This window comes from Scomber scombrus, chromosome 15, assembly GCF_963691925.1.
Source record: "Scomber scombrus chromosome 15, fScoSco1.1, whole genome shotgun sequence".
NCBI classification, from domain to species: Eukaryota; Metazoa; Chordata; class Actinopteri; order Scombriformes; family Scombridae; genus Scomber; species Scomber scombrus.
This window is the reverse complement of record NC_084984.1, coordinates 18,216,918-18,244,607: the sequence shown is the minus strand read 5'-3', so window position 1 is coordinate 18,244,607 and position 27,690 is coordinate 18,216,918. Positions and strand designations below refer to the sequence as shown.

At 40.0% G+C, this 27,690-nt stretch overlaps 1 protein-coding gene across 1 annotated transcript; it reads right to left on the bottom strand.

The window, feature by feature from the left end:
• Nucleotides 1-573: 573 nt before the first annotated feature.
• dpysl2b (dihydropyrimidinase like 2b) lies at nucleotides 574-27,690 on the bottom strand. The gene is made up of 14 exons (XM_062434121.1): nucleotides 27,420-27,690; nucleotides 16,422-16,510; nucleotides 14,818-15,002; nucleotides 13,490-13,654; nucleotides 12,973-13,034; nucleotides 10,414-10,494; nucleotides 9,927-9,995; nucleotides 8,762-8,882; nucleotides 8,208-8,364; nucleotides 7,937-8,078; nucleotides 6,886-7,056; nucleotides 2,795-2,974; nucleotides 2,105-2,270; nucleotides 574-1,290 (listed from the first exon to the last, which is right to left on the bottom strand). Exons 1-14 carry the CDS (start codon nucleotides 27,459-27,461, stop codon nucleotides 1,199-1,201), a joined length of 1,722 nt encoding a protein of 573 aa, XP_062290105.1. The 5' UTR covers nucleotides 27,462-27,690; the 3' UTR covers nucleotides 574-1,198.

Sequence of the window (27,690 nt, the reverse complement as noted above, 5' to 3'; positions counted from 1 at the left end):
TCATGTGAATGCAAATGAATTTGAAAATGTGTAGCTGCTTAGTGAATGGCACCTTCCACGCACTTCTAAAAATTCCCTAAAAGGACGGCGTTAAACAACATAAGGCAAGGAAAGGCTGAGTTCTAGGTGACAGCGAGTACAACTTTCTCTTTCCTCACTAAATCTTTCCTTCAATTACCCTTTTCCCCACTTAACGATGGCCTAACACACAGAGATGAGGCATAAAGCTCTATTTACTTACTACCTGCCAAAGCTCCCCCTGCTCCACAGGACTCTCCCGCCGACCCACAAGCTCTAAGGCAGCTGCCAAATATGGAATATGGTTTCTTACTTATGTACTTTAGCAAAGCCACAGGTGGGAAAACATGAGATGAGAGCCAGTGTAGCGAGAGACTACAACCCTGGGTTGTCAAATATCAATTGCTAAATGAAAGGTTGCTGTGTTGTTCAATGTTTCAAACCATAAGGCCGCCCTCATGGCAAATAATCAATTAGGTATTGATTGTAGCAGTGTGACAGATGGTGATACACTGAGAAGCGAAGCAGTTGAAATGAAATCATCCAAATCACAGATCAGCTTGAAGGAAGTATTAGATTCTTGTCAGCTGAATAAACTGTAAGACTTATATTTCAAGCAACCTACTGTTTGGCCTATTTAAATGCAGAAAGAAAAGATAACAATACTGATTTTGTACCCATGCTCCATTTTAACTACTCTTAAGTGAAATAAAACGAAATAATGGAAAGTACAATGGACATCCTGCATTAAAAGTATCCTCTTTTCTTACTGTATTAATTCAGTTTAGTCTCACTCGACCCCTCTATTAAAACAACAGTAAAACAAACATCAAAAGAATACATGGCAGGAAGAAAGTACAGTATAAAAAAAACTAAATAATGCAGTAAAAGTGCTCAAATAAGGAGTGTTTTCATTTTTTTCTCTTTTTTCATCATATGAGGCAGACCTTTTTTTAAATTTGTTTTTAACTGTGTCCTCTAGGATCTGGTTTTGGGAAAAGAGGGGAGCGGGAACGTGAAAAAGCGGCAAAGGAGGAGTTGAAAGATTGAGGCTGACAGATGGCCCGGTCAGTTAAGGTTTCGGGCCCTCGGTGTCAATGTGGTTTCCTGACCCCGTCAGCTCCTGTTGGCCGTCCTTCCTCAAACCTTCTCTTCCTCCTCAGCAGCCGACAATGGAAATTTAACCCAGGCTGGTGATGTTAGCCCTGCCCCCCGGTGGTGCCACAATACGCTGGGTGTTCCGACGGGGAATGTTGTCATCAGCCTGAGCACCTGTGTGATCAAATGGAAAGTCAGCTTTTCTAGGTTATACTTATTCTGCGGTATAAGTATAAGTAGGAAACAGCAAATATAGCAGGAGCTAGTTAGCTTGTTTGTCATAGAGCTAGCTTGCTTGCCTACTAAAAAGAAAACACATTTGAAAGAAAAGTTCAACATTTTGGGAGATGTGCTTAGTCACTTTCTTGCGAGAGGAAGATGAGACATACAGTAGCGTGACGCTACAACCTAACCTAACCTAGCCTAAAGACTGGAAGGAAACGTAGAAGGAAACAGCTAGCTTTGCTTTGTCTTAAGGTTAAACAAATCTCTCTAACAGCCCCTCTAAAGCTCATCAATGAACATGTCATGTGAATACATCTTCTCCAGGGCTGAGGGTTTCATGCGTTATACTTATAAGCCTGGCATTAGAGCATATTAGAAATTATTAGTCATGATGAACATTGTTTCATGTGTTGTTCCTTGTTAAATCAGACTTTTCAACTTTTCAAATTAAACTTTTTCAACCTTTCAACTTCCAAGACCTGGAAACAGACTTATTTAATATTTCACAGAAATTCTGACTTTCCTTGGCACTGCTGTTTTTGAAGTAGACATTTGAAAAAAGAAGTGAAAAATAGGTTTTATATTGTCTCATTCCCTTTCAATGTTCTAAATACATAGGTTGCACAGAAATGTAAAAGGCATCAATGAGTCTGACTCAGCAAAGTAAAATTCCCCTAAAACTTAACTATCCATTCAATTTGTAATTGGCATCAAGAAATAAAGGAACAAGGAACAATAGTTATGTAATAAAGTCACTACTAACCGGATAGGCTGAAGCCAGATTGGTGCAGATTACGGACGGGCTGGTTCGGCTGCTTGGCAGGTGAAGTCTTCGCAGAGGAGGCAGGAGTCATAGTTTTAGGGGTGACTGACACCTCACAGACCGGACCATCATACAGTCCCCTGGGTACACCCCTCAGCTCAGCCAGCTGCATTTCGGGAAACACAACAGTCAAGGCAACGAAAACCACAGATGGTGAAAAATAACAAGGAATTATATCACCCCATAACAAAGATGCAGGCGTGTTTCAAGCCAATTTGTAACAAGTTGCATCATTCCTCCAGATTTCCAAGAAACAATCATCAACCACTATAAAAATAGTGGACAGATTTGCACTGTTTGAGTGGTGGCTTCAAAGCTGCACATTTTGACCTTTACCATCCCAATCAATGTTTTGATTAAGACCCTTTATTACAGCAAGAAAACAAATACCAGTTTCCTTAAACCTAGACTGTGCTTTGTAGATGCATCATACGTCCATGTTTTTCTCTTAACCAGACCAGTGGTAGCTGAGATATTACCTGAGATACCAGGTTTTAAAGAAGGCTGAATAAAATGTCACTTTTCTCCAACAAGAGTCACGACTTCACTATACAAAACTGACGAAATCTTCTTTAATGAAGATGACAAATATTGAACAAAAATGATTTTACAAAAGCAGTAGTACTGTACCCTGCTGCGAGCTTTTATCCTCTTGTAGACGTAGTCAGGGAAAGGTTTACGAGCTACATAGCGTCCAGAGCCCTCGGTAGTATGGAGGTTTCCTTCCTCCAAGACGATCTTGCCCTGGCTGATCACCACCAGAGGCCCGCCACGCACCTCTGTGCCTTCAAAGATGTTGTACTCCACAGTCTGTAGAAGAGAGCAATGTCAGATTAATCAAAAATGAAAAAGAGAATCAATTGAACCTTAGTTTTCCTTTTTTCGAGTTATTTATTTATTTATTTTTTTGTACAATAGATCATGAAAACCTTTTTTTATTAACGCATACACACTCTACTATTCAATGTCAATATCCAATTTCTGGCAAACAAAATGGATGACACACTCAAGCTGGCGCAATGTTCTGCAGACATTGACCTCCTTATGGTTCAGTGTGGGCCATCTTACCTGCCTAGGGAGTTCATGGCCATTACCATCACCACTGTGTACATTCCCACACATGCTAACATTAAGCAGCTGGAGTATATTTGCACTATTTGCCCAATCAGCTTTTAAATCCAATGACAGCGAGGCCTATAGGACTGCCAGGGCCAACCTCAACAAGTGCATCAAACCAGCCGAGCTACACCACAATTATTGAGGACCACTTCTCTATTAATGCTGAACCTCAACACATGTGGCAAGGTATTCAAGCCATAACTGTCTATAAAAGCTCTAACAGCTGTCCCCCTAGACCACAATCCCTCCCCAGTGAGCTCAACAATTTTTATGCTTGGTTGGACATGGATATTTTGGAGCCAGCTCCCAAAACCCTAACTGCTCCAGAAGACCAGGTGCTCAATCCATCCATTGCTGTGTTCAGAGGATCATCACTATGTATAGTGAGCACACAGAATGCTGCTGGCCAGTGGGGTTGTCTAGGAATGTGCTAACCAGCTGCCTGACGTATTCACCGTGCTATTCAACCTGTCACTTTCCCAGTCCTTAGTTCTCACATAAATCAAAACCTTTACTGTAATCTCTGTCCCCAAACATTCTTCAGTTAAATTTACAGAACTACTGGCCCAATGCACTAACCCCCATTGCCATGAAGTGATTCGTTTGACTGGCTCTTTGCTCACATAACCCCCGAACTCTTGACCAACACCAGTTTGCCAAAAGTCCTAAAAGGTCTGCTGAGGATACCATCTCCACCTTACAGGGCTGTGGTCTGAGCCCCCTCCACTATACCCTTTTCACCCATGACTACCTGCAAATCCATTCTTCTAACACCATTAACAAATTTGCAGATGACACAACAGTTGTGGGCCGAATGACCAATAATGATGACACAGCCTACAGGGACGAGGTGGAGCATCTAACATCATAGTGCTGCTTAAGTAACCTCATCATGTCTAAATGACAAAAGAACTGATTATAGATTTCAGGAAGGCCAAAAGCTGCAGACTCTCCCCTGTCTATATCAACAGGGCTGAGGTGGAGCATTTCTCCGGTTTTAAATTCTCGGGAGTTTCCAAGGATCTGTGAGGATCTCACCTAGACAAAAAATGTTTAAAAAGGCTCAACAACACATGTAATCCTTGAGTAGGCTGACAAGTCTGTCAACCAAGATTGTCTTTTACCGCAGCACCTCAGTGTACACTACACATCTCAGTGTAGTTTGGCAATTGTACAATAGCTGACCCTGCAGTGGGTGGTCAAGCCTGCCCAACACATCATGGACACCCATCTCCTAGCCACACAGGACATCTATAATCAATAATCAATATGCCTGTGTAGAAGTTTGTGCATCAGCAGAGACCCTACCCACCCCAACCATGGACTGTTCATATATTATATATATATATATATATATATATTCAAACACACTCACAGCCTTGCTTGGATACACATGTGCCCTGGCTATGTCTAATGACAATAAAATGTAACTGAATTGAATTTCTTAATAAAAACATAAGTAATTTCACTTTACACATGTGATCAGTTCACATGATATGAGTAGCATCCTGGATCGAATTCTGGCACTCAGATTTACATCCTCAGCCTGTGGTCTAGCTCATGTTTGGTGCATTGTGAGCAGCCTCACAATCTTGGCTGCATGCCGTGGCTGCTGCAGAATCAGAGGACTGACTGTCTGATTTTTTCACACACTCATCATTGGTGAGATCAACTATCCATGTAAGGTCATAGTTTGTGTTAAAACCCATGTAGTGCCTGTTTACACATGACATTACCTTTCCTGATGTTTTATAGTCACCATGGGTGGCTGCACTGCTGGATAACAACAGTGAGTGGGGAAATAGGGACAACACAGAAGAGGAGTATGTAGATGGATAAAACTAAATAAAGTTAATAATCTTGGCTGTAATAAGTGGTTGTCAGATAAGTCTATTGCCCCCACCCTATTTTTATCCACATCCCAAAAATGTTGTCATTCATTGACTGAGACAGTGTTATGTTTGGAAGTAATCCAAACATAGCAACATTAAAGTTTAAAAAAAACGTATATGGATGTCAAAGGTGTCTGTGTGTGTGTCTGTGTGCATGTGTGTGTTATTTCTAGTTTTTCTTTTAAAAGTTTGAAACGGGGTGAAGTTCTCGTCTGACAACCGGCAGCTGTGTTTCTGTGATGTTTTATTACAGCTGCTTGTACTTCCTGACACAAATGTCCATATATTAAATCATCACAAAAATACTTTCAAAGCAGAGATACAATGATTCATCTCCTCGAGCCTATTTTCCCCTATCATAAGGATGACGTAACTATGTAGCACATGCCATAACTGGGAATGTTGCTGCTTTAGTTCAGAGATTTATGGAAATCTCACTCAGTCTTTATCTGAAAAATTGCCAGTGTATGATGTTGAGTGATGTTGACGGACTCCAATTTGCGTTCACACGTAATGCCACCATGTAAAATTGCCAGAACATTTATGGAATAAAGTACACTTGTGAAAGAAGCTTAACTGATTTAACCCACACTGAGTTAAAAGTGCTCCTCTTTGCAAAGCTAATCATTGGGGGGAAACAACTGATGTGGCAGAGGCCTCAGTTCTCCGTCCAGAAGAGGAAGAAATAGTGTCATTTGAATGGTTCGGGTGTTGGGGTGTGTGCATGTGTGTATGGACAGGGAGGGTGGAGAGGTTGCTGTGTGACCAATTTGGAAGCCGTATGACTGTGTTCTCCTGAAAGCTACAGAAGCTAAGGCTGAGGTCATGGCAATCTGGTGGACTCTGAGAGGCTGAAATGAGATCACCAGTAGGCTGGGCTACACACATTCACTCCAAATGAACAGTTTCTCCCATGAACATTAGTCTGTCACTTTCTGACCAAGCGGAATAAAAAGAAACCAAAGAACATGACAGGTTTATATATAACAGATTCCAAGAACATACACATCAATAGTCTCTATGTCTCTGTTCCACACACACACACACACACACATACACACACACACACATACACACACGCCATGATCTGCCTGCTAACAATCAGAAACGATATGTTCCAGTCCTCTGGCAGATTTTAGACATGACATCACTCCCCTGACGCTGTGTGAGGCCCACACCCTGTTAAGCAGTCAAATGGCCATAAAAACAGTCATCTCACAAAACAGAAAAGTGGACCAATAAACCAGCTGCTCTGGCTGCCATCAGTACCATAAACTGGATTATTATTAATTACATCTATCACATTGTAGAATCTTAAGTGTTTTTTCTATAGTTTGTTTAACCTCATCGAGTCATTTAGAAACACAAGCTTGATTGGTATTTTTTAAAAGGAAAGTGAAAAAAACTCTTTTTAATCTGGAGGAATGTTACCTCAAATACCATGTTTATATTATATGTTTATATTAAAAGGATGTGTCCATATACTACTAGGCCTGAGTAGCCTTTTACAGAATCTTAAAGCCACTATGTGTGGAATTTAAAACATTTCTGGCTTTAGCCCCTAGCTGTGATATTAAAAAGACATTGTGACAGCCAGAAATAACATAAACATAATACATATAGTGGATTTGACATTTGAACACGAAGAGGCGTCATTCATATCAAGATGTAAATATTTTTTAGTTATAAAGTTAGAAATAAAGATTATACCGAGTTGTGGCTCTTGGCAGAGATAATCTTCGTGATGTCTGGGTCCCACAGCACCAGGTCAGCGTCTGAACCCACAGCAATACGACCCTTGCGGGGGTACAGGTTGAAGATCTTAGCGGCGTTGGTGCTGGTCACAGCCACAAACTGGTTTTCATCCATCTTACCCGTCACCTGAAATAAAGTAGAGCTCAGAGTGAGAGTAGTAGAGGGGTGCTGTCTGTTTTTTTATTTAGTCTCACTTGTCTGTAATTTTGATCCTCTCTGTGCCATTTCTCTTCTTACATATTTATTCAGTCTTTCTTGCACAGTGTGGACTATTGTCTGTTTTACTGTTACATGATTTTGCATACATGAGTTGTTATACTGGATATACCTTTTTGCTTTCTGTTTATTGCCATACTTTTTTCATATAGATGTAACTATTTCTGTGACAAATTAAAGTATGTTTTTCTAATTAAATTTGCCTTTTAACATCTGGTTAAAAATAGGACTTCATTATACACCCAGCATTGCTTTTAGAGTGCAAGGCTTCACTTTCAGCTAAATGCTAACATCAGAATGCTAACACGCTCACAGTGACAATACTGTCATGCTGATGTTAATAGGTAACATTTACCAGGTTCACCATCTGAGTTTATTCTGTTTGCATGCTAACAGATGATGAAGGGAATATCATTTGTTTTGCAGCTGTTTGGTCATAAAACAAAGTGCTGAGCTAATTAGAACTTTGACCTGATGATGTCGCTAGATGAAAAGTGACGAGATCAGCAAAGTTATAAGGACTGATCCTCTAGGGTCTTGAATATCTGTAGGAAATTACACAACATTCCATCCAATAGTTATTGCTAAGATATTTCAATGAAAACCAAAAATGTGATTAAAGCCAGGACTAAAACGGATGCTTATTATTCTATTCAGACATACTTTCTGAACTTATTTTCACAATATACTGTATACATACTGTACATATCATTATATAAAATTACATATACCATGATAGAGGATTTTATCCATATTGCCCACCCTTAGTTCACTTTATAAATATACATACCACACACTTGTCCCAAATGACAGACATCCTCTCCTCAGTGCCATTGACGCCTTCAGGAATCAAGCTGAAGTCATCTTTGCCCACAGCGCGCTGAGCGGTGTTGAAGGGACAGTGTGCACTTCCTGTCACCTGCAGGTCACCACTATAGAAAAGGTCAAGGAGTAGAAAGAGGTTAGAAGGGATATTGTGTCACAAAAAATAAGTGTAACACAAAGTTCAACTGCTGTCATTATATTTCTCACTTTGTTGAATGTTTTGATCTTCTTCTTACCAAGAGAGCAGGGAGTTGAGATAGTCCGGTGTGGTTGGGTCGGGGCTCAGGGGAGGGGAGGTGACGAAAGCAGCTGCCTTGGCCCAGTTCTTGCTCCAGTAGTGTGAGCCGTCTGTTCCCAAACTTGCAGTGATTGGCTCTCCATATACCACAGTACCTGAAAGTCCAGAACCATTATAACAGCAGGTACTACACTCCTGGAGATTGTTACATGTCATGTCATGTGTACCATTGCAATGTTTAAACATGCACACACTTTCTCCTGTTTGTCTCTGTTGTAATGTCTCTGTTTTAAATGAAATGTAAAATATACATACTGTACATTTGATTGGGACTGAGTATTTTAAGCGATTTTGAGTAATTGGAAGCTCTCTGGTCCAAAAGTACCATATAATTGTAAAAATCCACAAATTAAGTACTTATGTAAAAGATAATAGAAGCTGATCTGTCTGTGGTTTTTAGATTTTGGAAAAGATCCGTTCAGATGGTGACAAACTGTGCAGAAACCGTTTTTAATTAGCTCAAGATCGGATGAATATTTTTCAGAGTCTCACCTTTCTTCCTGGCTAGAGCGATGACATCAGCAGCACTTTTGCTCATCACCTTGGTGATGTACAGAGGGCAGTTGGTCTGATTCGCCACAGTCACAGAGCGGTTCACAGCCTCAGCCTCCACCTGGAAAAAAACAGAAGATTTCTATGAGTAATTAAGTGGGACCAGAGTATGGAGTGGAATGAAATTACATCACTGACCACCACATGTCCATCATTTCACTCCTCTACCTACCAATATTATCACGCCAGCTCTTCCTGTTCTTGCAGTGCTGTCAAAAATCATCTTTCATATCAAATTTCAAATTTCACGTGATCATGTGAAGATTTAACATTTTTGGGAGGGGGTTGTGCATGATTACATAAAAACTGAAGGCCTCTCTGAATTTATAATAGAGAAATGTTTGTATTAAAGGAAGAAAAAGGTTTTTTGGGGAAATACACATATTTGCTTCTTTGCCACAAAAAAAAAAGCAGCGAAGAAGCATCTTTCCCGAAATGTCTATTACTTTAAATGCCCTGATTTAATTTTCTTAATGTCTGTTTTCCATCCATAGCAACAAACATATGGTAAGGTACTAAGAGCACCATGGCAACTTATGTGATGGCAGCATTGTGATTTCTCATCTGTAATTTCATTTGGATCATATTTGCCTTTTTTTCCTTTTGACACATTGGATATCCTTTTTTTCAGATTTTTGCCCAAGGTCTTTAATAACCAATCTATAAAATCACTTAAAACTGACTGAGTTTGAATTATAATTTCACTAACCTGAGCAGGAGGGAAAATTTTACTGCTTTCTCTCTGGTGGGCACTGAGAAATCATTCAATATTTTAACTTACAGTTATAAAAACTACTAGAAGAAGAAGAAGGAACTGTTAAAGGCGAAAAAGAGAAGTTTTAGCAATGCAACACAATGTGATTGCAGTCATACATATGGCAACTGTCCAGAGGCAAAATCTCATTCTGTACTTTGTTTACACATCTGGATATTTATGAGTAACAACACTGATTTATGCAAAGGATGTGCTCTTATCTGTATTGGCTCTGTGGATCATCATAGGATATTCATATTACATATATGAATGATAATGATGAGTGTGAGGAGGATGTTTGCAAAGGCAGTTAGACTCCCACAGCTCAAATATGCTAAAAATCTTTCTTACCTCCTCAGGGCGGCTCAGCACATGTCCCTCAGGGCCAGTGATCCCCTGCTCCAGGATGCGACGCTGCTCCTATATACACACACACACACACACACACACAAACACAAACAAACCATATGCAAGTGTGAGATGTTGAGTCATGTGCAGGTGCACACATGTCCCACATGACCAGCCTTGGCTGTAAAAACCAAGCATGGCCATGACCTCTATGAATATTCATCCTCATCTGTTGGCTATTAAAAGCATATTGAACATTTCATTGTGACTGTGGACAAACTGATGCGTCACAGTTTTTGAGAGACTTTTTAAAGCAAAGACAGGCTTTCAGCCTTTGTGCTCGATGCGCTGCTGACAAGCAGCGCCTTTAGACACTTAGAGTTTAGGGGATTATGTCCCGTCAATGTCAATTTTACAAGGAGAATTGAGCATAAAATCATGTATCTAATCATCCTCAGACTTGAGCTCATTACAGATTGAAGTGTCGTACCTCAGCTACAATGTCTCCATTCTCAGCGTGCACCTGGGCGATGGCTCCTAGATCGCGGATCACACTGAACACCTCGTACACCTGCAACAAAGAAGAGGAGAGAGTTACAGTACAAACTCAGATGCACAAATACAAATTTTTTACATCCATTAAAAATCTTGAATTCTACTCTTTATGTCTCATATTGCACGCCTTGTGACTGATGAGCTTTGGTGCAGGGAAAAAAGGACATAACTATCTTTTTTCTTTTATTTCTGACATGTAAAAAGTACATTTTTTCAAGAAGGCTTGTAGCCAGTAGGTAGTCAGCATGAAGAGTAGTAAAAGCCTGTATTAGGCCTATATATTAAAGACCTATATTCAATCCAGGCAGGGTTGCAGACAGACATCTGATCACCATCTTTGGCTATTTTATGAGAAAACATTTGAGGTGTGTATTTTTTTGTAAAGAAGATTATTGCATACCTTTGTCTTTTTTCTTTCTGGCAATGAAACACAATGTCAGACACCAACTAAAATGTCATCAGTGAAAATATTCTTTTTATACTGAAAACACAGCTGATAAGTTACAACCTGACTTCATTGTGAAACATTTAGTCAAATCAATGATGTCAAAACACATAAAGTTTGTTATTTTGTTAAACCCTATTTTGTTGTAGTTTATTCTGGGAAGTTTCTGCTTGCTGGGTTTTAAAGATTTAAATGTTTTCTGCAGAACGGTCTGCTGGAAGAAGCTTTTTGCTATACTGTCTTCACTGTGCAAATGAAATATTATTGGCTCTTATTATTTTATGCATCTAAAAATGTATCTGAAAATATCAATAAGATTAAGTCAACTGTTGACCAAGTACTTTTCTTTCCAAATTTCTATTACAGTATTGTATAAGGTATTTAAAACAATTCATCATTTAATCAGGTTTAAGGCTGCCACTCCACTCACTTTTTTCATTATAAATTGAATGTATTTTTTTTTTTTTGATTAATCAATGTTTTCCATAAAATGTTAAAATATTGTAAAATCCAAGCTGACACTTTAAAATTAGAGTCCGACCTATGTATCGGTCAACCTATATTACCAATATGATACCATCCAACATGTGCTGCATTTTTATACAAATTAAGTTTATTCTTAAACTGTAAATTATCACAGCGTACCACAGTGTTTGGTAACCACATTTGGGGTGGGGGGGTGTTTATCTACATTTTCTGTATATATAAGATTATCGGCCGATATATTGATTCCCGGAATTTTTTTATTCCCTAATATCGGTATCGGCATCAGCCCCAAAAATCCAGTATTGGCCAGGCCCTATAGATGTTCAACTGACTGAATTAAAACAGAGAGAAGCAGCAAATCCTCACACTTGAAAAGCCTTCTTGTCAATACATTTTCTGCCGGTTGGTCAATCAATTCATTGACTAATCTTTTTTAGCACAAATAAGATTTTTCTCCAGTATCGGCACTTGACAATGGACACTGCATTGACAGTCAGACCTGCAATGTCTACACTAATTCTCTAGTTATTAGCTATCATTAGATTAGAGATGTTACGCCCCCCAAACAATTTAAAGTCAACCCGACTATAATCATAACCTCTGAGTGTGAATACTTTTGTGCTGAAACCCCTGAATTTCCCACAGTGAGTCTGCGAGTCTCCCACAAGCAGATTGTTAAAGCAACACAATGACTTCTCTGACTGAAGGAAAACCGACATGTTGAATGAGTCATCAGCTTCCAGCTGCCAAACATGCAACAATAAAGTGCCGTCAAAGTTTGACATGGGAGAGAATTCCTATCGCAGGTGCAAAGACCGGCGTGGATCTTTGTCAAAACAGCTTTCAAGTGGGATTAATTCATTTTTACCACTAGTCAGAGAAAGGCTTGGACGGAGATGCGGCTTTCATTACCCGCTCAGTCTCCCAAGAGAAACACACAGCCAATCAGTACGAAGGGATTCCTCGCCAAGACAAACACACTCACACTGTAACTCACACAGTTGGCGTGCAAGAGCCAAACACATGGCTGAGATATGACTTGAGATATCTTATTACTATGTGAATCTTATTGTAGACTAAAATCTATCTCTGCTTGTTCCAGAACATATGTATATAGAAAAAGTGCTTTTCTAGTCTTCCGTGCTTTATGCTTTTTAACACAATTGTGAATAATTCTGCCTGAGCATGAAGGCAAAAGCAAACAAACATGATTTACTTGTTTTTCTTTGGTTAATCCAATGAATGCCTCTGCAGTAAACAGCTTAATCCTCTGTCTGTGGATTCATTTGTGTGCTGTCATGTCACATATCTAACAAATCGAAGATAATATTTGGCTAACCGCAGTTGAAATACATCACTGAGATAATGTGCAGCAATAAGCTTCGTGTTAAAAGTTCAGTCATCCAGCTCACGTTCAGTAAAGCCCAGTTCAGTCACCTCGATAAGGCCTGTCAGGGTCACTGTTGTGGCCAAATTGGACCACGGCATCCAAGATAATTTGATCTTTATTATAACAACATTTTTAAAAAGGCATGACAGAGAGTGAAGAGTAAGAAGCCCAACCTGAGCATCAGTGAGCTGGAAGATATCCTTATAAGCCAGATAGACCAGGAAAGAGTTGACACCTGAAAAACACAAAATGTCACTGTAAAAACACGAGGGAAACAGAAGTTTAAAGGAGAAAAAAGGAAAAATCGTGAAATATTACAGACTAAATTGATAATTATGTCAAGAGAAAACAAACTGAGAAGCACATTTAGATTATTACAATAGCTTGTGTGGTCTGTTGATGTATAGATTGTGCTGTAAATTGTGTATCAAAGCTGCACAAAACTATTTTATCGACAAAATCACAAAGCTTGGCCACATTGAAGCATTCACCAACTGAGATTTAGCAAGTTGGTTAATTGGTCTCTTATATTGTAGGGTGTAGCACACAGCAGCCTCTAGAGGTCACTAGTGGGGCTTTTAGTCTTTTTCTCTATTGTCCCATTGGGATTCTTTGAAAAAAAATGAAGTTTGTTACACATTTAGCATCATGTGTGAAGTTTCATGATATTTAATACTGGTTTGGTCGTACCATGATCCTTCACGAGCGCCTCCATCTCCTCCTGGATGCCTCTGTGCCACTCGGTGATGTCGATATGCAGCGAGTAGTCGCAGCAGGACTTGCTGTCGGCCCACTCACGCCACTGCTCAAAGGCAGAGATGAGGCTGGAGCCTGGCTCAGGTACCACATGGTCAACTGAACACACACACACACACGCACACACACACGGTCAAACACAAGTACTAGACCCTGTTATCTTATATTTAATATTATGGTATCCAGATCTGTTGTGTCTCTGAGACAGATTGCAGGTTACACATGTGTTCCATGTTCCAAAATTAGTCTCAAGTGAGCATTCGCATATTGTCCTCCATGAAAAGAAGCAGATAGGTGACTCCCGTCCGCATAAAAACCTGAACCCTGAAAACAAAAACATCTACTTGTGGTTTCTACCAGACAAAGATGTTCATATGGACTCAAGATGTTCTTTTGAAGATGTTACTCTTCAGCACTTTCAGACGAGTACAAAAACATAATGATCTACATCTACTGATGCAGTGGGGACCGATAATGAAGTGCTTCTTCAATGCATAAAGGGACACTCAGCTACTCATTTAAGCACTGATTTATGCCATACTACACGTGTTATTAACTGCCTTTATGTGTTACTTGAGGGCCCAGATCCTTGAATTGAGATACAGTGCAACCCAGCACCAGACCTCTCCAACCCTGTGTGTGGGTGTGTGTGCAACTGTCAGTGTTTAGCCTAAAATGATAATGACACTCAGGGCGAGTTTGTTTAGCTGTGAAGGAGAAGAGAACCCAGCTGCTGAGTCAGCAGAGGGAGGGCCGGTGTTAGATAGGGAGCTTTCATTTAACCTTGTTATCTTTACTGTCTTCAATCTATTTAAGACAACATAAAAATAAGATTAAGCCACTGTTAGGGTGGTTAAAAAAGTATATTTAAGAGCTAACAGACAATAATTTTGGCATTGTGACTCAAAGAGGGAACAGGGTGGAATATGTGGTCAACACACAAAAAAACAGTGACTAATCCGTGAAAGAAAAAGTAAATTCTACTCTTGGCTCAGCTGGTCAAGCAGTCAGCACCGCGAGTCCTCAGAGCAGATGGACGGTTTTATATTTTGGCTCTGTCATGAAAAGGCCTGGCACCCTTCCTGTTCCCATTAAGATATTTTTAATTAAGCCCAATTAGTTAAGAGTCACTGTGGGGAAAGATGCACTGCAAGCACCACAGTCAGCTTCATGAACAGAAAGGACTAGAAGGAAACTGATACGTCAAAGCGCTGATGATCAATTGATCACAAAGAGCAGGACCTTCGTGGTAAATTACTTACTGATCATCGTGGTGCCTCCTGCCAGAGCCGCCTTAGTGCCCTGGTAGAAATCGTCAGCAGCTACCATGCCTCGATCGGGCATCTGGAAACGAGTGTGCACATCGATGCCACCGGGCATCAACATGCGACCGTGGGCGTCAATGGTTTTTACCCCACCGGGCACAATGAGGTTTTCCCCAATTTGTCTGAGGAGAGTAACATCAATCATTACATGACAGAGAAAAGTTCAAACTGTATATTCAAAGCTGAAAAAGACATCAAGTGAATATTGAAGAGGTTTTTTTTTAAAGTATCAGTATCTTGCTCTTCCTTTATTTTATGTTAATTTTCCTCAAAAGGGGGATCAGTGTTCTGGACTTTGGTCTTTTATTTAGCTGTCGGCCCAGGTGGTTTTAAAACTAAGGTTCCAGATGTCAGCATTACCTACATCTCAGTTGTGGTTTTTTTCAGTAATTCAAATGCTGGTGCAATGCTGATTCACAGCTGTTTTGTCAATTGGAAAAACAATCGAGTCAATCAGGGCTTTGTATCCTGGAGTTGAAGACAACACAGGTTCCTGGTTGGGTGAAATAACCATGACTCCATGACTTTGAACACAATGTCAGACTGAATAATGATGTGAAAACAAGATAGCAATTGACTGTGATTATCAGTTTAGTAGATTTATTGTCTAGAATTCAATATTTTCCAAGGTTTAATTGACAAACATGAAATAAATAAGAAAAAATATACAAAAAACATAAATTAAACACAAGTTACACAAATTACTGTTTATCATCCGCCTGAAATACTTTGACTGTGTTATTTAAAGGTGCAGCGTGTAGAATTTAGTGGCTTCTAGTGGAATAGGCTTTGTAGATATGGGATATAATATTCATAATTCATAGACGTTTTTTCATTACCTTAGAATGAGCCCTTTATATCTACATAGAGAGCGGGTCCTCTTCCACAGAGCAAGCTATGTTTCTACGGTAGCCCAGAACAGACAAACTAAACACTGACTCTAGAGAGGGCCTTTCATGTTTTGCGACTTCCGCAGCCAACATAGATTCTCCTTAATGCTCGGAAAGGGAGGGTTACAGTCTGCAACCTTTCCGCTAAATGCCACTAAATCCTACACACTGGTCCTTTAACAAAACACTAACATCCAGACATTACAATACAATACTAATAAATTCAATTTACATTAAATACAACAAACGTGGTGTTAAAATAAAAGTCAAACAAAGATATAACTTTATTTTACAAAAGACTGAGATAAAAAACACTGAATTAATTAATGAATTAAGAAATGCTCCCTGTTTCATATAAAGACATTTCTCCTTTTTTAATTGATTTCATTCTGGTGTCTTATGGGATTTATGGTTGAATAATAGGAGTGTGATTGGAGATAAGACTTTTTTTTCTTCTCTTTTGGTTGATTTGTTATATTTGTCACTTTGCAAATGACTTTCTTTTCACTACTGTACCTGATTTCACATACATATTCTTTATTTTTTTCTAAGAGAGAAAAGGCAGATACCGGCATTAAATTATAACACTGTATAAACAAAGTAAAGAAGAGCGACTTGATTCAGCTTTGAGGAGAAAGCACTTAAACTCACTTGATGACTCCATCCTCCATATAGATGTCAGCACAGAAGGACTGGTCATCGTTCACAATCTTCGCTCCTTTGATCAGGAGACGGTCGCTCTGGAAGACAATAAAGATGATTAGTCAGCGCGCGTTTAAGTTTCACGACATGTAAAAACTTTTAACATTTCATCAGGTAAAAACTGTGGGAACCAGACACTGCAGATCTGAACACACACAAAACTGATCTGAGATTTTAAAGGCGCCCATAAAAACATGCTTACAAGGGTGAGTATCCGATTTGGCTCGATTGGATGTGAGATTAAGTGCGTTTGATGAAAGACATTTTGGAAAATGTCACATAAAACAGTGGATTGGCACTCGCATCAAAACATAAATACTCTGGAGCAGCCTCTACTTGGCCTTTTTAGGATTCATCCTGATAAGAAACGCATGGCTGTGTAGTGTCTTTCATCTGACACTGGCTTTCCTCCACTGCACACACACACACACACACACACACACACACACACACACACACACACACACACACACATATAAACAAATACCCACTAAACGTACAGTACACAATCTTAATTCTATAATACATGGAGATACAGGGAGAGACAGGCGATGATACAGAGAACAGAGAGCTGTGATGTTTGGATCAGCACCATGTTTCTGTGTGGATGTTTTAACAATGACGCTTTTTATAATGTTGAGAGGAGGATCTAGAGGAAGGCTAATTAAAAAAGATGCACAGAGACAGGACGGAGAAGCCGGGAAGGGGGGGAAGGAGTGGAATAGGAACAAAGGAAGGACATACAACAGAGTTTGGAATACAAACAGTGTCAAAGTGCATCAGTGCAGTTTTACAAAACATCTGGCTCCACATGTTGGGAAGTATTCATAAGCCTTGTTTGCCTGTTTAACTCTATATGAGGTTTGACTTATCTCTTCAGGAGAAAATAAATTTATTGCAATCCTAATGAAATCAATGAAAAGGTCACAAATAAAAAATATTATCACACGTAGTTATATTTATTCATTAATTCATATTTTTATTGCACTATCTTGATGAATGACTACATATTTTTTGTAATTTACTGCAAGTGATTTAAGTGCAGACAGGTGCAAAAAACATTTTTAAAGGTCTCTTAGTTTTTTATTTCTGAAAGAAAGAAAAGATAAAAACTAACAGAAATAAATCATCTTTTTTTGTGTGTGTGAAACTTGGATGACCCAGTAAAACCACCATGATTCACTTTACTGTTTCAAGTGTTTCTCTTCACACTTTTAAATGTTTCCAGTTGTGTATTTCGGTTAACTTTACCATTTTCTGCCTTTGACTTTTCTAACCTTTTAGTTTCATATACAAAAACACACAAAAGATCACAAACTCCCTTGTTAGTTATCTATCAATGGAGGCACGGACTCTTTAACACATGTTAAGTTTAGAGAAAACTGTCAGTACTATAAATGTTTATTGGTTAGTAAATGCAGCAGTTTAATGGTGTGGTTCTGCAGATACACAATGAAAATGTAAACAACCATGATCTGTATTTGGCCAGCATGGAACATTTTGTCTGTTTACAGTATTACATGGAGCTAATCAATGTAGATGCACAGTGGTACCATATCAGAAATTTGATCTCTACGGCCCGAATTTCCCCCTGGGATAGATCAATGTAATAATTTAACCTGATCTCCAATAGCCATATTCTAGGTGCTCTTGTTCAGACAGGCTCAGCATGTTTCACAGCAGAAAACAGAAAGAGTAAATGTTCATCCCAGCTCCTTTTGCCGGTGGTTAATTCCCGCTCTGCTTGGATAACAAAATTAGGGGAAGAATTCACGGGGGAAACAATGAGGACAGCAGCCCTCCTGCAGACACACCCCTTTGTCCTCCTCATGTGGTCGAACTGTTGCCATAACAGACATGACAGAGGACCAATCAGGCTGCGGAGTGTGTAATCAATCATCCACGCCTGCCGCTGTGCCACTTGTCTCTGTGCAGGGGAGAGGAGGAAGAGGCGGAGAAGGAGAAGGAGGAGGGGGTTGGGGGGGGTCTGCCACCTACACAACCTCCCGCCCTGAGCCCCCTTTCACCCCTTCCATCCCTCCCTCGAGTCACCCCGTCTGCTCGGGCCCTCTGTCCAAAAAGGGAGTGGCAGCTCTGGTCACAAGGACTCCAGCATCCACCGGCTAACAAAGGCTGCTCTGTTCGAGCCGCTGCCGCTAGCTGCCGCCCAGCCAGCAGCTCAAGGCCCCGAGCACAACTGTTTGTCTGCTAAAGGCTCCCAGTCAGACCCCGCCCTGCATCTGAACCAGCACAAGAGGTCTAATACTTCATGTTTTTCTATTTTCAAGTCTCATATTTTAATATATTTTATTCTGCCACAGATGTAGAAGAAATAAAACTTTATTGCTGCAGGACCAAGGAGCAGGTGGAATTTTCCAAAATATGACAAGAAATCACATTTGAAATATTATCTATCTGTTTTAGGTATTACTGTTTGGTTTTTATTGTTTTTTTTAATTTATGAAAATTTAAAAACAAATCAGGTTCCAGCTTCAGGTGCTGCTTTTACTCTGTTTTATATCACTGAATATCTTTGAGGTTTAAACTGTTGGTCACACACAACCAACAGCAGGAAGGTTTCACAATTTTCACAGTTTTCTGACATTTTATAGACAAAATAATCTGTCAATAATAATTGGCAGATATAAATGAATAGTTGCAGCAGAAATCTTAATCTTTTGAAGCCTAGAACCATTGATTTATCAGGTAATGTGATTAGACATGAGTAGGTAGGTCATATCCATTCAATGCTTTTATATAACTATTTTAGATATATTTTACAGTGAGGTGTTAAAGGTACACTCCATCAATTTAGGATTAGACTCCTACAAAGCTGGGGGACTCACAACAAGCAGGTTAAAAAAAGAAAATCGAAGCAGCAGAGCTGAAAATATCCTGACTTTTAATCTGTAGTATGATTAAAACTCAAAAACACTGGATCCTACATTTCCCACAATGCAGCATCTTTCACTATATCCTTCCTGCCTCCTAAACACCCATTTATTTCAAACTCCAAACCAGCTCCAGTTTGTAACAGAGGTTTTCTGTTAAAAATGCTCTAGCCCAAACTGAGTTTTAAAAAATAAATAACTAAAAATAACCCAGCTGACATCATCGGGTTATATTTCAGACTTTGGAAAGCTTCCTCCAGAGCAACACAAATGTTTTCACATGTTGTGTGGGGCTCCTTGTGACGAGTACACTGAGCCTTGTGTGTTAAAATCTGTGGAGTCTGCCTTTAAGTTGCACTTCAAAAAGATCTGTAACTTTTTTTAATCCTATTTTAAAAGTGGAAGCGTTTCTTGATTGAAATATAAAAAACTTGCAGCTCTGTTTCAGCCCATGACACATTCAGTTTAAGACAATAAATGTATCTTATCTTATGTGATCTGTACAGTAACCAGACTAATACATACACAACATGCAGGACGCCACATAAAGCCACATCCTCCTTGTGTTTAGAGAAAAACTGATACTGTTGGCAGCCATACACTCGTGTCTTTTCAGTGAAGAGGAGGAAAGACACACAAGCAGCGCACAGTCTAACAGTACAAACACACTTGAAGACTTCTGCTGACTGCAGCAGGTCTGGAAAATGCTTTGCAGTTGTCATCTGAAAGGTGTGGCGACGCTCTGATGGAACTAATGCAAATAGATCATGTGGTAATCTGCGATGTATGCAGGGCAGACTGCTCTGGTGGAGCGACTGGCCTCGCTCCAGCCCACTGCTGGCCTGCTCTCATCCCAACAACTGCTTTGAAATATGCCGTTACATCATGTGCCTCATCACGACTGTCATTATCACATTACTTACTGGAGTTCTCGAGATGACGCTCCGATTTTCACAAACACTTGAATCTGCATGAGTCGAGCCTGAGAGGCAAAATTCTCTTTTTTCGAAAATAAATTCTCTTTTTTCGAAAAAAAAAAGGGGCCAGTTTTCGGGTGACCCGGTTGAGCAGATGTAGATGATTCTGACAAATTAAAAAGTTTAATTGTCTTCTAAAGGAGAACTACTTGAATCCATGCTTGTATAATTATGTAATTGTGTTGGAGCTCGCAGGGGTTGGAGAATGTGGTTGATTGTACTGGATGTGTGCCAAACATGACAGTGACCTTCTCTTCATGGGAACCTCTCGCAGCCTCACAAACAGGATATGGACACGGCTCAATGGGTTCACTGTTACTGAACCGCTGTGTTTTCATTCCACACTACAATCCTCAACCTTGCTTATGTATATACCATACCAGCAACCTGCAGTTCAACTAGCGTAGCGCAAGACAGCCCCAGTTTTGAACGTATTTGAACAATGCATAATGCCATCTCCACCTCCTTCACCTACATTTCCACCAAGAAAACATCCCGCATTTTTCAAAAAACTGGGGGCGGCACTCGAAGGGGAGGTGGGGGCGGCGTGCACGACTGCGAGGAAGAACGTGGAGAGGAAATAAAGTGGAATGAATCTGCTTTCAACAACAAACAAACAAAGAGCGCTTTGATGCTAGCAAGGCAATTAAAATGTTGGTTATTATTTGGACATGTACAGGTTAAAAAAATGCTCACTATTAGCACAGCATGAGAGCATCTGACTTCTCAACTTACATCCTAATGATGTAATTTCAACAAAATCAATTTGGCTTGTTTCATGGCTGATTCCATGTTTGATAGGAAGGTAACTGAGTTATAGGGGATAGTGGGCATGCATTTACAGTATTTATGCTTTCAAAAATGTGCATGACAGAGAAAAATGTTTAAATTCTCTGCATTCATTTTATTTTTGACCACTTGGGGCAGCAAAACAAGCTATTAACACAGCATTGACATATTATTACTAGGGCCGGGACTTTAACGCGTTAATTAAGATTAATTAATTACACAATAATTACCGCGTTAAAAAAAATGGACGCATTTTAATCACACTTATTTTTGCACCGCAGAACGTTTCTCACTGGATGAGTTTCAGGCGGACCGATTATACTGGAGCACCAACTAGCGTTACAAAGGAGATAGTGGGGGTCTCCAGGAAGTTAACTGGTTTAGAGTGGCAAGGTATGGTGAGTGTGTCCCGATTAAAGAACACGGATACAGATGTACGGAGTTATCTGCTTTATTACAGCTGTGGTCCTTATACATTCACACACAGCAGGAAATCAGGGCAATAAGGATGCAAGATGCAAAAAGGCAAGGGAAAAAACGTCAGCTCTCTAGCGCATGGAGAAGGAGAATTGCACAGGTGTGGTGCGTTCAAGAACGTCGGTAAAACTCAGCTGCATTCAAAAACGTAGGACAAATGAAACCTACAATGCAAACAGACTATAAACAGGTAAATATCACTCAAAACAATGTGGGCTTTCTAACAAGCGTAGTTCAGACAACAACAAACCACAGTGAACATGAACAAAGTAGCTGATGAGACCGCTTTGGTTGGCCCCGTGGATGGGAGTGTGGATAAGAGCATGGTTGTGTGCAAGCTATGCAACAAGGAATTCACATATCACCGCAGCACATCGAGCCTCAAGTATCACCTCAATGCAAAACATATAGCAGCTAGCATGGAAGCTAGTGTGGTAGCTAGCTAATTTCTGAAATGTACTATATTTCTAAATATGCTATTGCTACACTTAATGGCAAAAATTGCACTGGTCTGTTGGACTTGAACAAAAATAAACAATATTTGTGTTGCTTAAGCTTATGTATTCAGTCATTATTCAATGGTATACTAAAAATCCATGTGAAAAAAATTACTTCTCACTGTTCTCAGGTCAAATATTTATATGCGGTTAAAATACGATTAATTTCGATTAATTAATTATAAAGCCTCTAATTAATTAGATTAATTTTTTTAATCGAGTCCCGGCCCTAATTATTACTTTAAAGTTGATGTACCCTAACCCTAACCGTAATCCTAACCCAACCCTAACCGTTACCCAACCCTAACCCTAAATTGAACCCTTCAACATTATACACATCTGACCCATTGTAAACTTATAAATACTCATATTCATCAGCTTTAAAGAAACATATTTGTATTTTTGTTTAGATAGTGCTGAACATGAGAAACAAACTACTGATAATGGAGTGTGGGAGTATAGATCACGTCTCTGTTGCAGCCCGACAGATCAATCTGTTGTTTCATGTGACACGATCATTATTAAAAACACATTATGTGCCGCAGCATCAGGTGAAAACTAAAACACTCCACAGGAAAAAGATGTGCCTGCAGCCTGAGAGGACTTTAGTTTCATGAAATCAGGACAAAATCAACTCAGGCGTTGTGAAAACGTCTGCTAGTGTTACCCGGCAACGCCATGTGTTGTTGTCCAAATGGAAAATATCCTGGGAACATTTGTGAAGTCAGGTGGAGAATGCTGCCAGGTCAGACATTCAGCACTATGATTTATGTGTGTCCTGGTTTATTCAAAAACCAGCCTGCAACCAAAATCACGTTCAGACATGCGCTGTAAAAACACATGTGGGCTATTATAGATTTAGAATATAATGCTTGCCCTTTCGAAAGCTAGTTAAACAGGAATTGATGTAATGAGGTAAATGTGTAACCCAACATATTGTCTGGCAAAATACAGCACAAACTGTTTGTTTATAAATGGGATATTAAGAGCTATATCGATATAACCATTTTGTATTGATTAACATCAGATAAATATACAGTTTTCAGAGGATGAAGAATTCACTTAAATTTTCTCATTGAAGAATTCACCTAAATTCTCACCCTGAGACTTTCTTAGACTGCAAAAATCCCCTTAAACCTTCTCTTTGACTGACAAATGAACCTGAATTTTTTTTTTTATCTATGAAAATTCACTTAAATGATCTATGTGACTGCAAAAAATGACCTTAAACTGTCTTTTTGACTGAAAAATGAACCTAAATAATTCATTTATCTATGAAAATGCACTTAAATTCTCTCTCTTCAACTGAAAAACTCCACTCATTGAGCTCCTTCTGCAGTCGAAGACATAGTACAACCAGAGGCACTGTGGTACTGTTACAAACTTCACTCAACAATCTTCTCCTTTGTTCAGATGCTGATAATGTGCACACACACACCGGACACAAACACACACACTGCATATTTCCTCTGATGCCTGGCTTCATGAATGGGGGAAATTCTGTCATTACATTGACAAAACGAGGCTGGGTGATTGGACAGCAGCGTGCTGTGTGTGATGTAGAAACAGACAGCGTCCCATGCTGCTGTGCACTGAGATATAACAGCATGAACAGGTTGAAGCGACCTTAACCGGAACTGCACACACACTGAGATGCCATTGGAAACAACTCCTATACTACAGGTTTACTAGCAGACTGCCTAATTATCTCTCATCTACTGAGGATTGTAGCCACACAGAAGTTAATCCAGGGCAGTCTTATTATAGCCCGGGTCTATTTTTACCTTCCCTTAACATGGACATTAGAGGTGGCTTCACTTCACTAAAACACCATGTTTGTTCTCGATTTTTACTTGGCTTTCATCTATATTTATATCCTTCACTGTGCTGCAGAGAAAACTGCTCTCCTGTGGGGCAAAAATAACTTTGACTTGACTCAAGCGCTGAAAGCATCAGACAATTCATCGAAAGAAAAATCTCACATCGTGTTACACAACATAAACGAGAAATGACTTCATTGTTAAAGTAATTTATTGAGCGAAGTCACCAACACAGCTTTCCCACATGTGAAGCTTTTCCCCATGTTCTCTGTTTTGTGTCATTTGCGGCTGCTGCTTACATTATGATTAATCACTCGGATATTTTTTGAATTAAACGAGCTGTTGTTCCATCTCCGAAATGTCAAATAAAATTGTGAAAAATGCACATCACATGTTTCCAGAGTCCGACGTGTCGTCTCCCATTTATTGTTCTGCTTAACCGAAAGTTCAAAGCCTGATTCGATTAATCAAATCAAAGAGGAAAAACGTTAAATGTGCGAGAAGCCATAGTAAGTAGATGTGTGGACTTTTTTTACTTGACTAATGGCTTAAATAACTCATTTATGATTAAAATGATTGATTAATTGATTATTTGACTAATCACTTCAGCATTAAACCTATAAACTTCACATATTTGGGGTTTTGGGCTGTTTGTCAGACAAAACAAATGTCATCTTGAGTTCTGGGATGCATTTCTTTTGCTATTTTTTAACATTTTAAAGACTTAGTGATGCGTCAATCATCAGTTGCACCCATTTCTAAATCGGCGTTCGCTTCCGTTGTACACCTTTAAACTCTACTCTTGCCGCATGAATCTAAAATCACAAACAGGCACAAGTCAAAGAGAAGCTCCAATCCCAGGTGGTGAAATCGCAGAGGCTCATTCATATTTGATGAGAGCTGCTTTAAGTACTTCCCTGCCTGTGCAGCTGACCCAACTCCATCTGGCTACGACAGACCACTCAGCTCTCACTGTTTCCGACATTGGTGCTCCACCCTGAAGACCGGCGAGCAAGTAAGGCAGGTTAATCATTTAAATTCAGCATTATATATACTAATCTAAACTCCAAATTTGATTGGCTCGTGCAGGGAGACACACAGAGTTCCTTTGTCACCGATGCAGCCTTTCCTGTTTAGTTTTTATTGAATTTAACCTCATTCATTTCCTCTGCAGCTTCTGTTTGGTTTTTAATATGCTCATCCATTATCCACTCTTCACAGTGACGCCTGTTCAGTGGAGCAGGCCGGCAGTTACAGAAATATTTTTGTTACCTGAAATACACAGGACTGAGAGCTGGGACTAGCTGGGAAAGTCAAATCCATGAAGTCAGTGAGGCACAGATACAGTCTCATGCAACATATTTATCACGCTCCTCCCTGATATGAAAGTATACAACTGTATGACTGAGATACTGTATAAAAAGAAGCTTCTATGCCCTAAGCTTTTAAGGAACATATATAATTTAGAGACACGAATTCTGCCTCTGACCCATTTTTTTTTCTTCCATGCAAGGTTCAAGAATAGGAAGTCTTTCCTTTTCTGTCCCATCTAATCGCTGTCGGAACTAGAAACCGACTAATCCTCTGATCTCTCCACCAACTGGCTGCTGCGTCTCAAGTGCTTTCAAGAGAAGCTTAGGAGAAAACAGATCCACCTGATAGCTTGTCTGTTTTCACCAAAGACAGCTTGATACCAACACAGTCCAAAATATGCTTTGAATAATCACCAGGAAGTCAAATCTGACAAGCAGTGCCAGTCACAAGCTGTTTGACCAACAGTCCAAAACCCAAAGATAATCAATTTAAACTGACATAAAACTGGAAAAAGCAGCAAATCCTCACATTTAAGAAGCTAGAAACACAATATATTTGATTAAACACTTTAAAACAAGATTGATTGTCTAATTTGTTATCAATTAATGTTGGGTCAATCGATTAATCAAACAATCAATTAATCTTTTCAGCAGTAGTCCACAATGTGTGCTCAGAGACGTTTCCTGTTTTTTATAATTGTGCAGATTTGTATGTCACATGAACGTAATTTAATTTTCTGTTTCAGATCTGATTCTCGACAACAAATCAGCTTGTTTGACACACAAAGCGCACAAAGTGTTGTTGTGATTTAAACCAGGAAGTATGGTCAACACTGAGGTCATTTCAGACGTGGTTTTCTTTGGCTGCACCGTCCGCATGATGTCCATGAGCTGCGTAACGGACACAGGTGAAGCCTCTGGATGTGTTCAAATATTTATATCAATGAGAATGACTTTGGGATTTCCTACCTAGCAGCCACCACCCCACCCAAATCATCCCAGTGTCTTGATGTTAGCTTCTTTGTTGCAGCCTCTTCACACTGAGTTTTTCAAAACGACTTTTGACTGAGCTGATTTACAAGTTAAAGCTCTGCCTTAGGGGGCCATCTGACCCTTCCCCTCCTTCCTGGTGAACCCTTTGAATAATAAGTATAAGACAAATGATATCTAGAGTAGTAATGTAGTAATGCACAAAGCATTCCCCTTATAACTACAATGAAAGCCTAAAATAAGACCACACACTTTTTTTTGACATTTTAACCCAATTATTTCACTTCACCCAATCAGAATAAAAAGACAGTGACCTCCTTACTGATCAGCTTTGCCTATATGCAGACTCCCGTCATTACACAGCTGAGAGAGAAACATGGAAGGAAATAGGACCCACTGTCCCCTCCCTTCCCCTGACTCCCCTCCCTTCCCCTCCCTATTCTCTACTTTCCATGGAGGCACCACCATCCCTGCAGCTCTGCTGTGATTTCAGGGAAATAATCTGCCCACGGTGACACCATTCACGTGCCTTTAACTGCTTGCGCACGCTCTAAAAAAATATACAATTTAAAAATTGAAAGCTGTTTTTCCCAAAGTTGAAAAAAAAAAAGCCGTCCGGGTAGTGAGGGTAACACAGCGGATGCAGTGAGGCATTTACCCCCACCAGTTGGTGTGCATTGATACCCGGCTACCAGACACACCGTCTGTAACAAAGACCACCGGCGTGAAATCTCTACTGTCATGCAAAGCACGGCACACAAAGAATGGCACACTGAATGTAGAGCTGCAACACAAATAAAGACTATCAGAGTAAATGTCAGCTTAGTTTTATCCAGAGATGAGCACTTGTCGCAAAGATGCTGTTAAAAAAAAAATCACATTTTCAACCACACCGCGCGATCTGTGGCCTGATCCATTGATCGATCCTAACGTGCGCTTAGTCTCAATGCATTTCAGTCTCACAATAAATCCCGAATGCATCTGCAGAATGCATTTAAAGAAAAGCCAACCCGGTGCAGTCCTATCCTTCACGTCTGAGCGCAGGTTTTGTGTCTCGGAGCGCAGCGGCTCAGGGACCATGCTGCTCCGGTGACATCCTGCGCCCACACCCGCAGGCCCACGCCACCGAACACCGGACACCAGACCGGATTTACTCTCAGCTACTTCAACACCAAAAGTGTCCCAACACTCACTGTGATGCGGGGGATGTTCTTCTTTCCCTGATAGCCAGACATCTTCACCGGTGGTTTCGTTTCGCGCTGCGCCTTGGACCGCTATCTGTGCAACGGGATGTGCGGATTACTGCTGGTCGCCGGGTTGAAACGAGGATGAGGATGATGATGAAGAAGAGGGGGGACGAGCAGCCGGGATGGTCGCAATGGATCCTTGGGAGGCCACGGATTTGAAGAAAAGAAAAAAAAAACACCCCAAACTATCTCAACTCCGGATCGCGTCCTGGCAGCC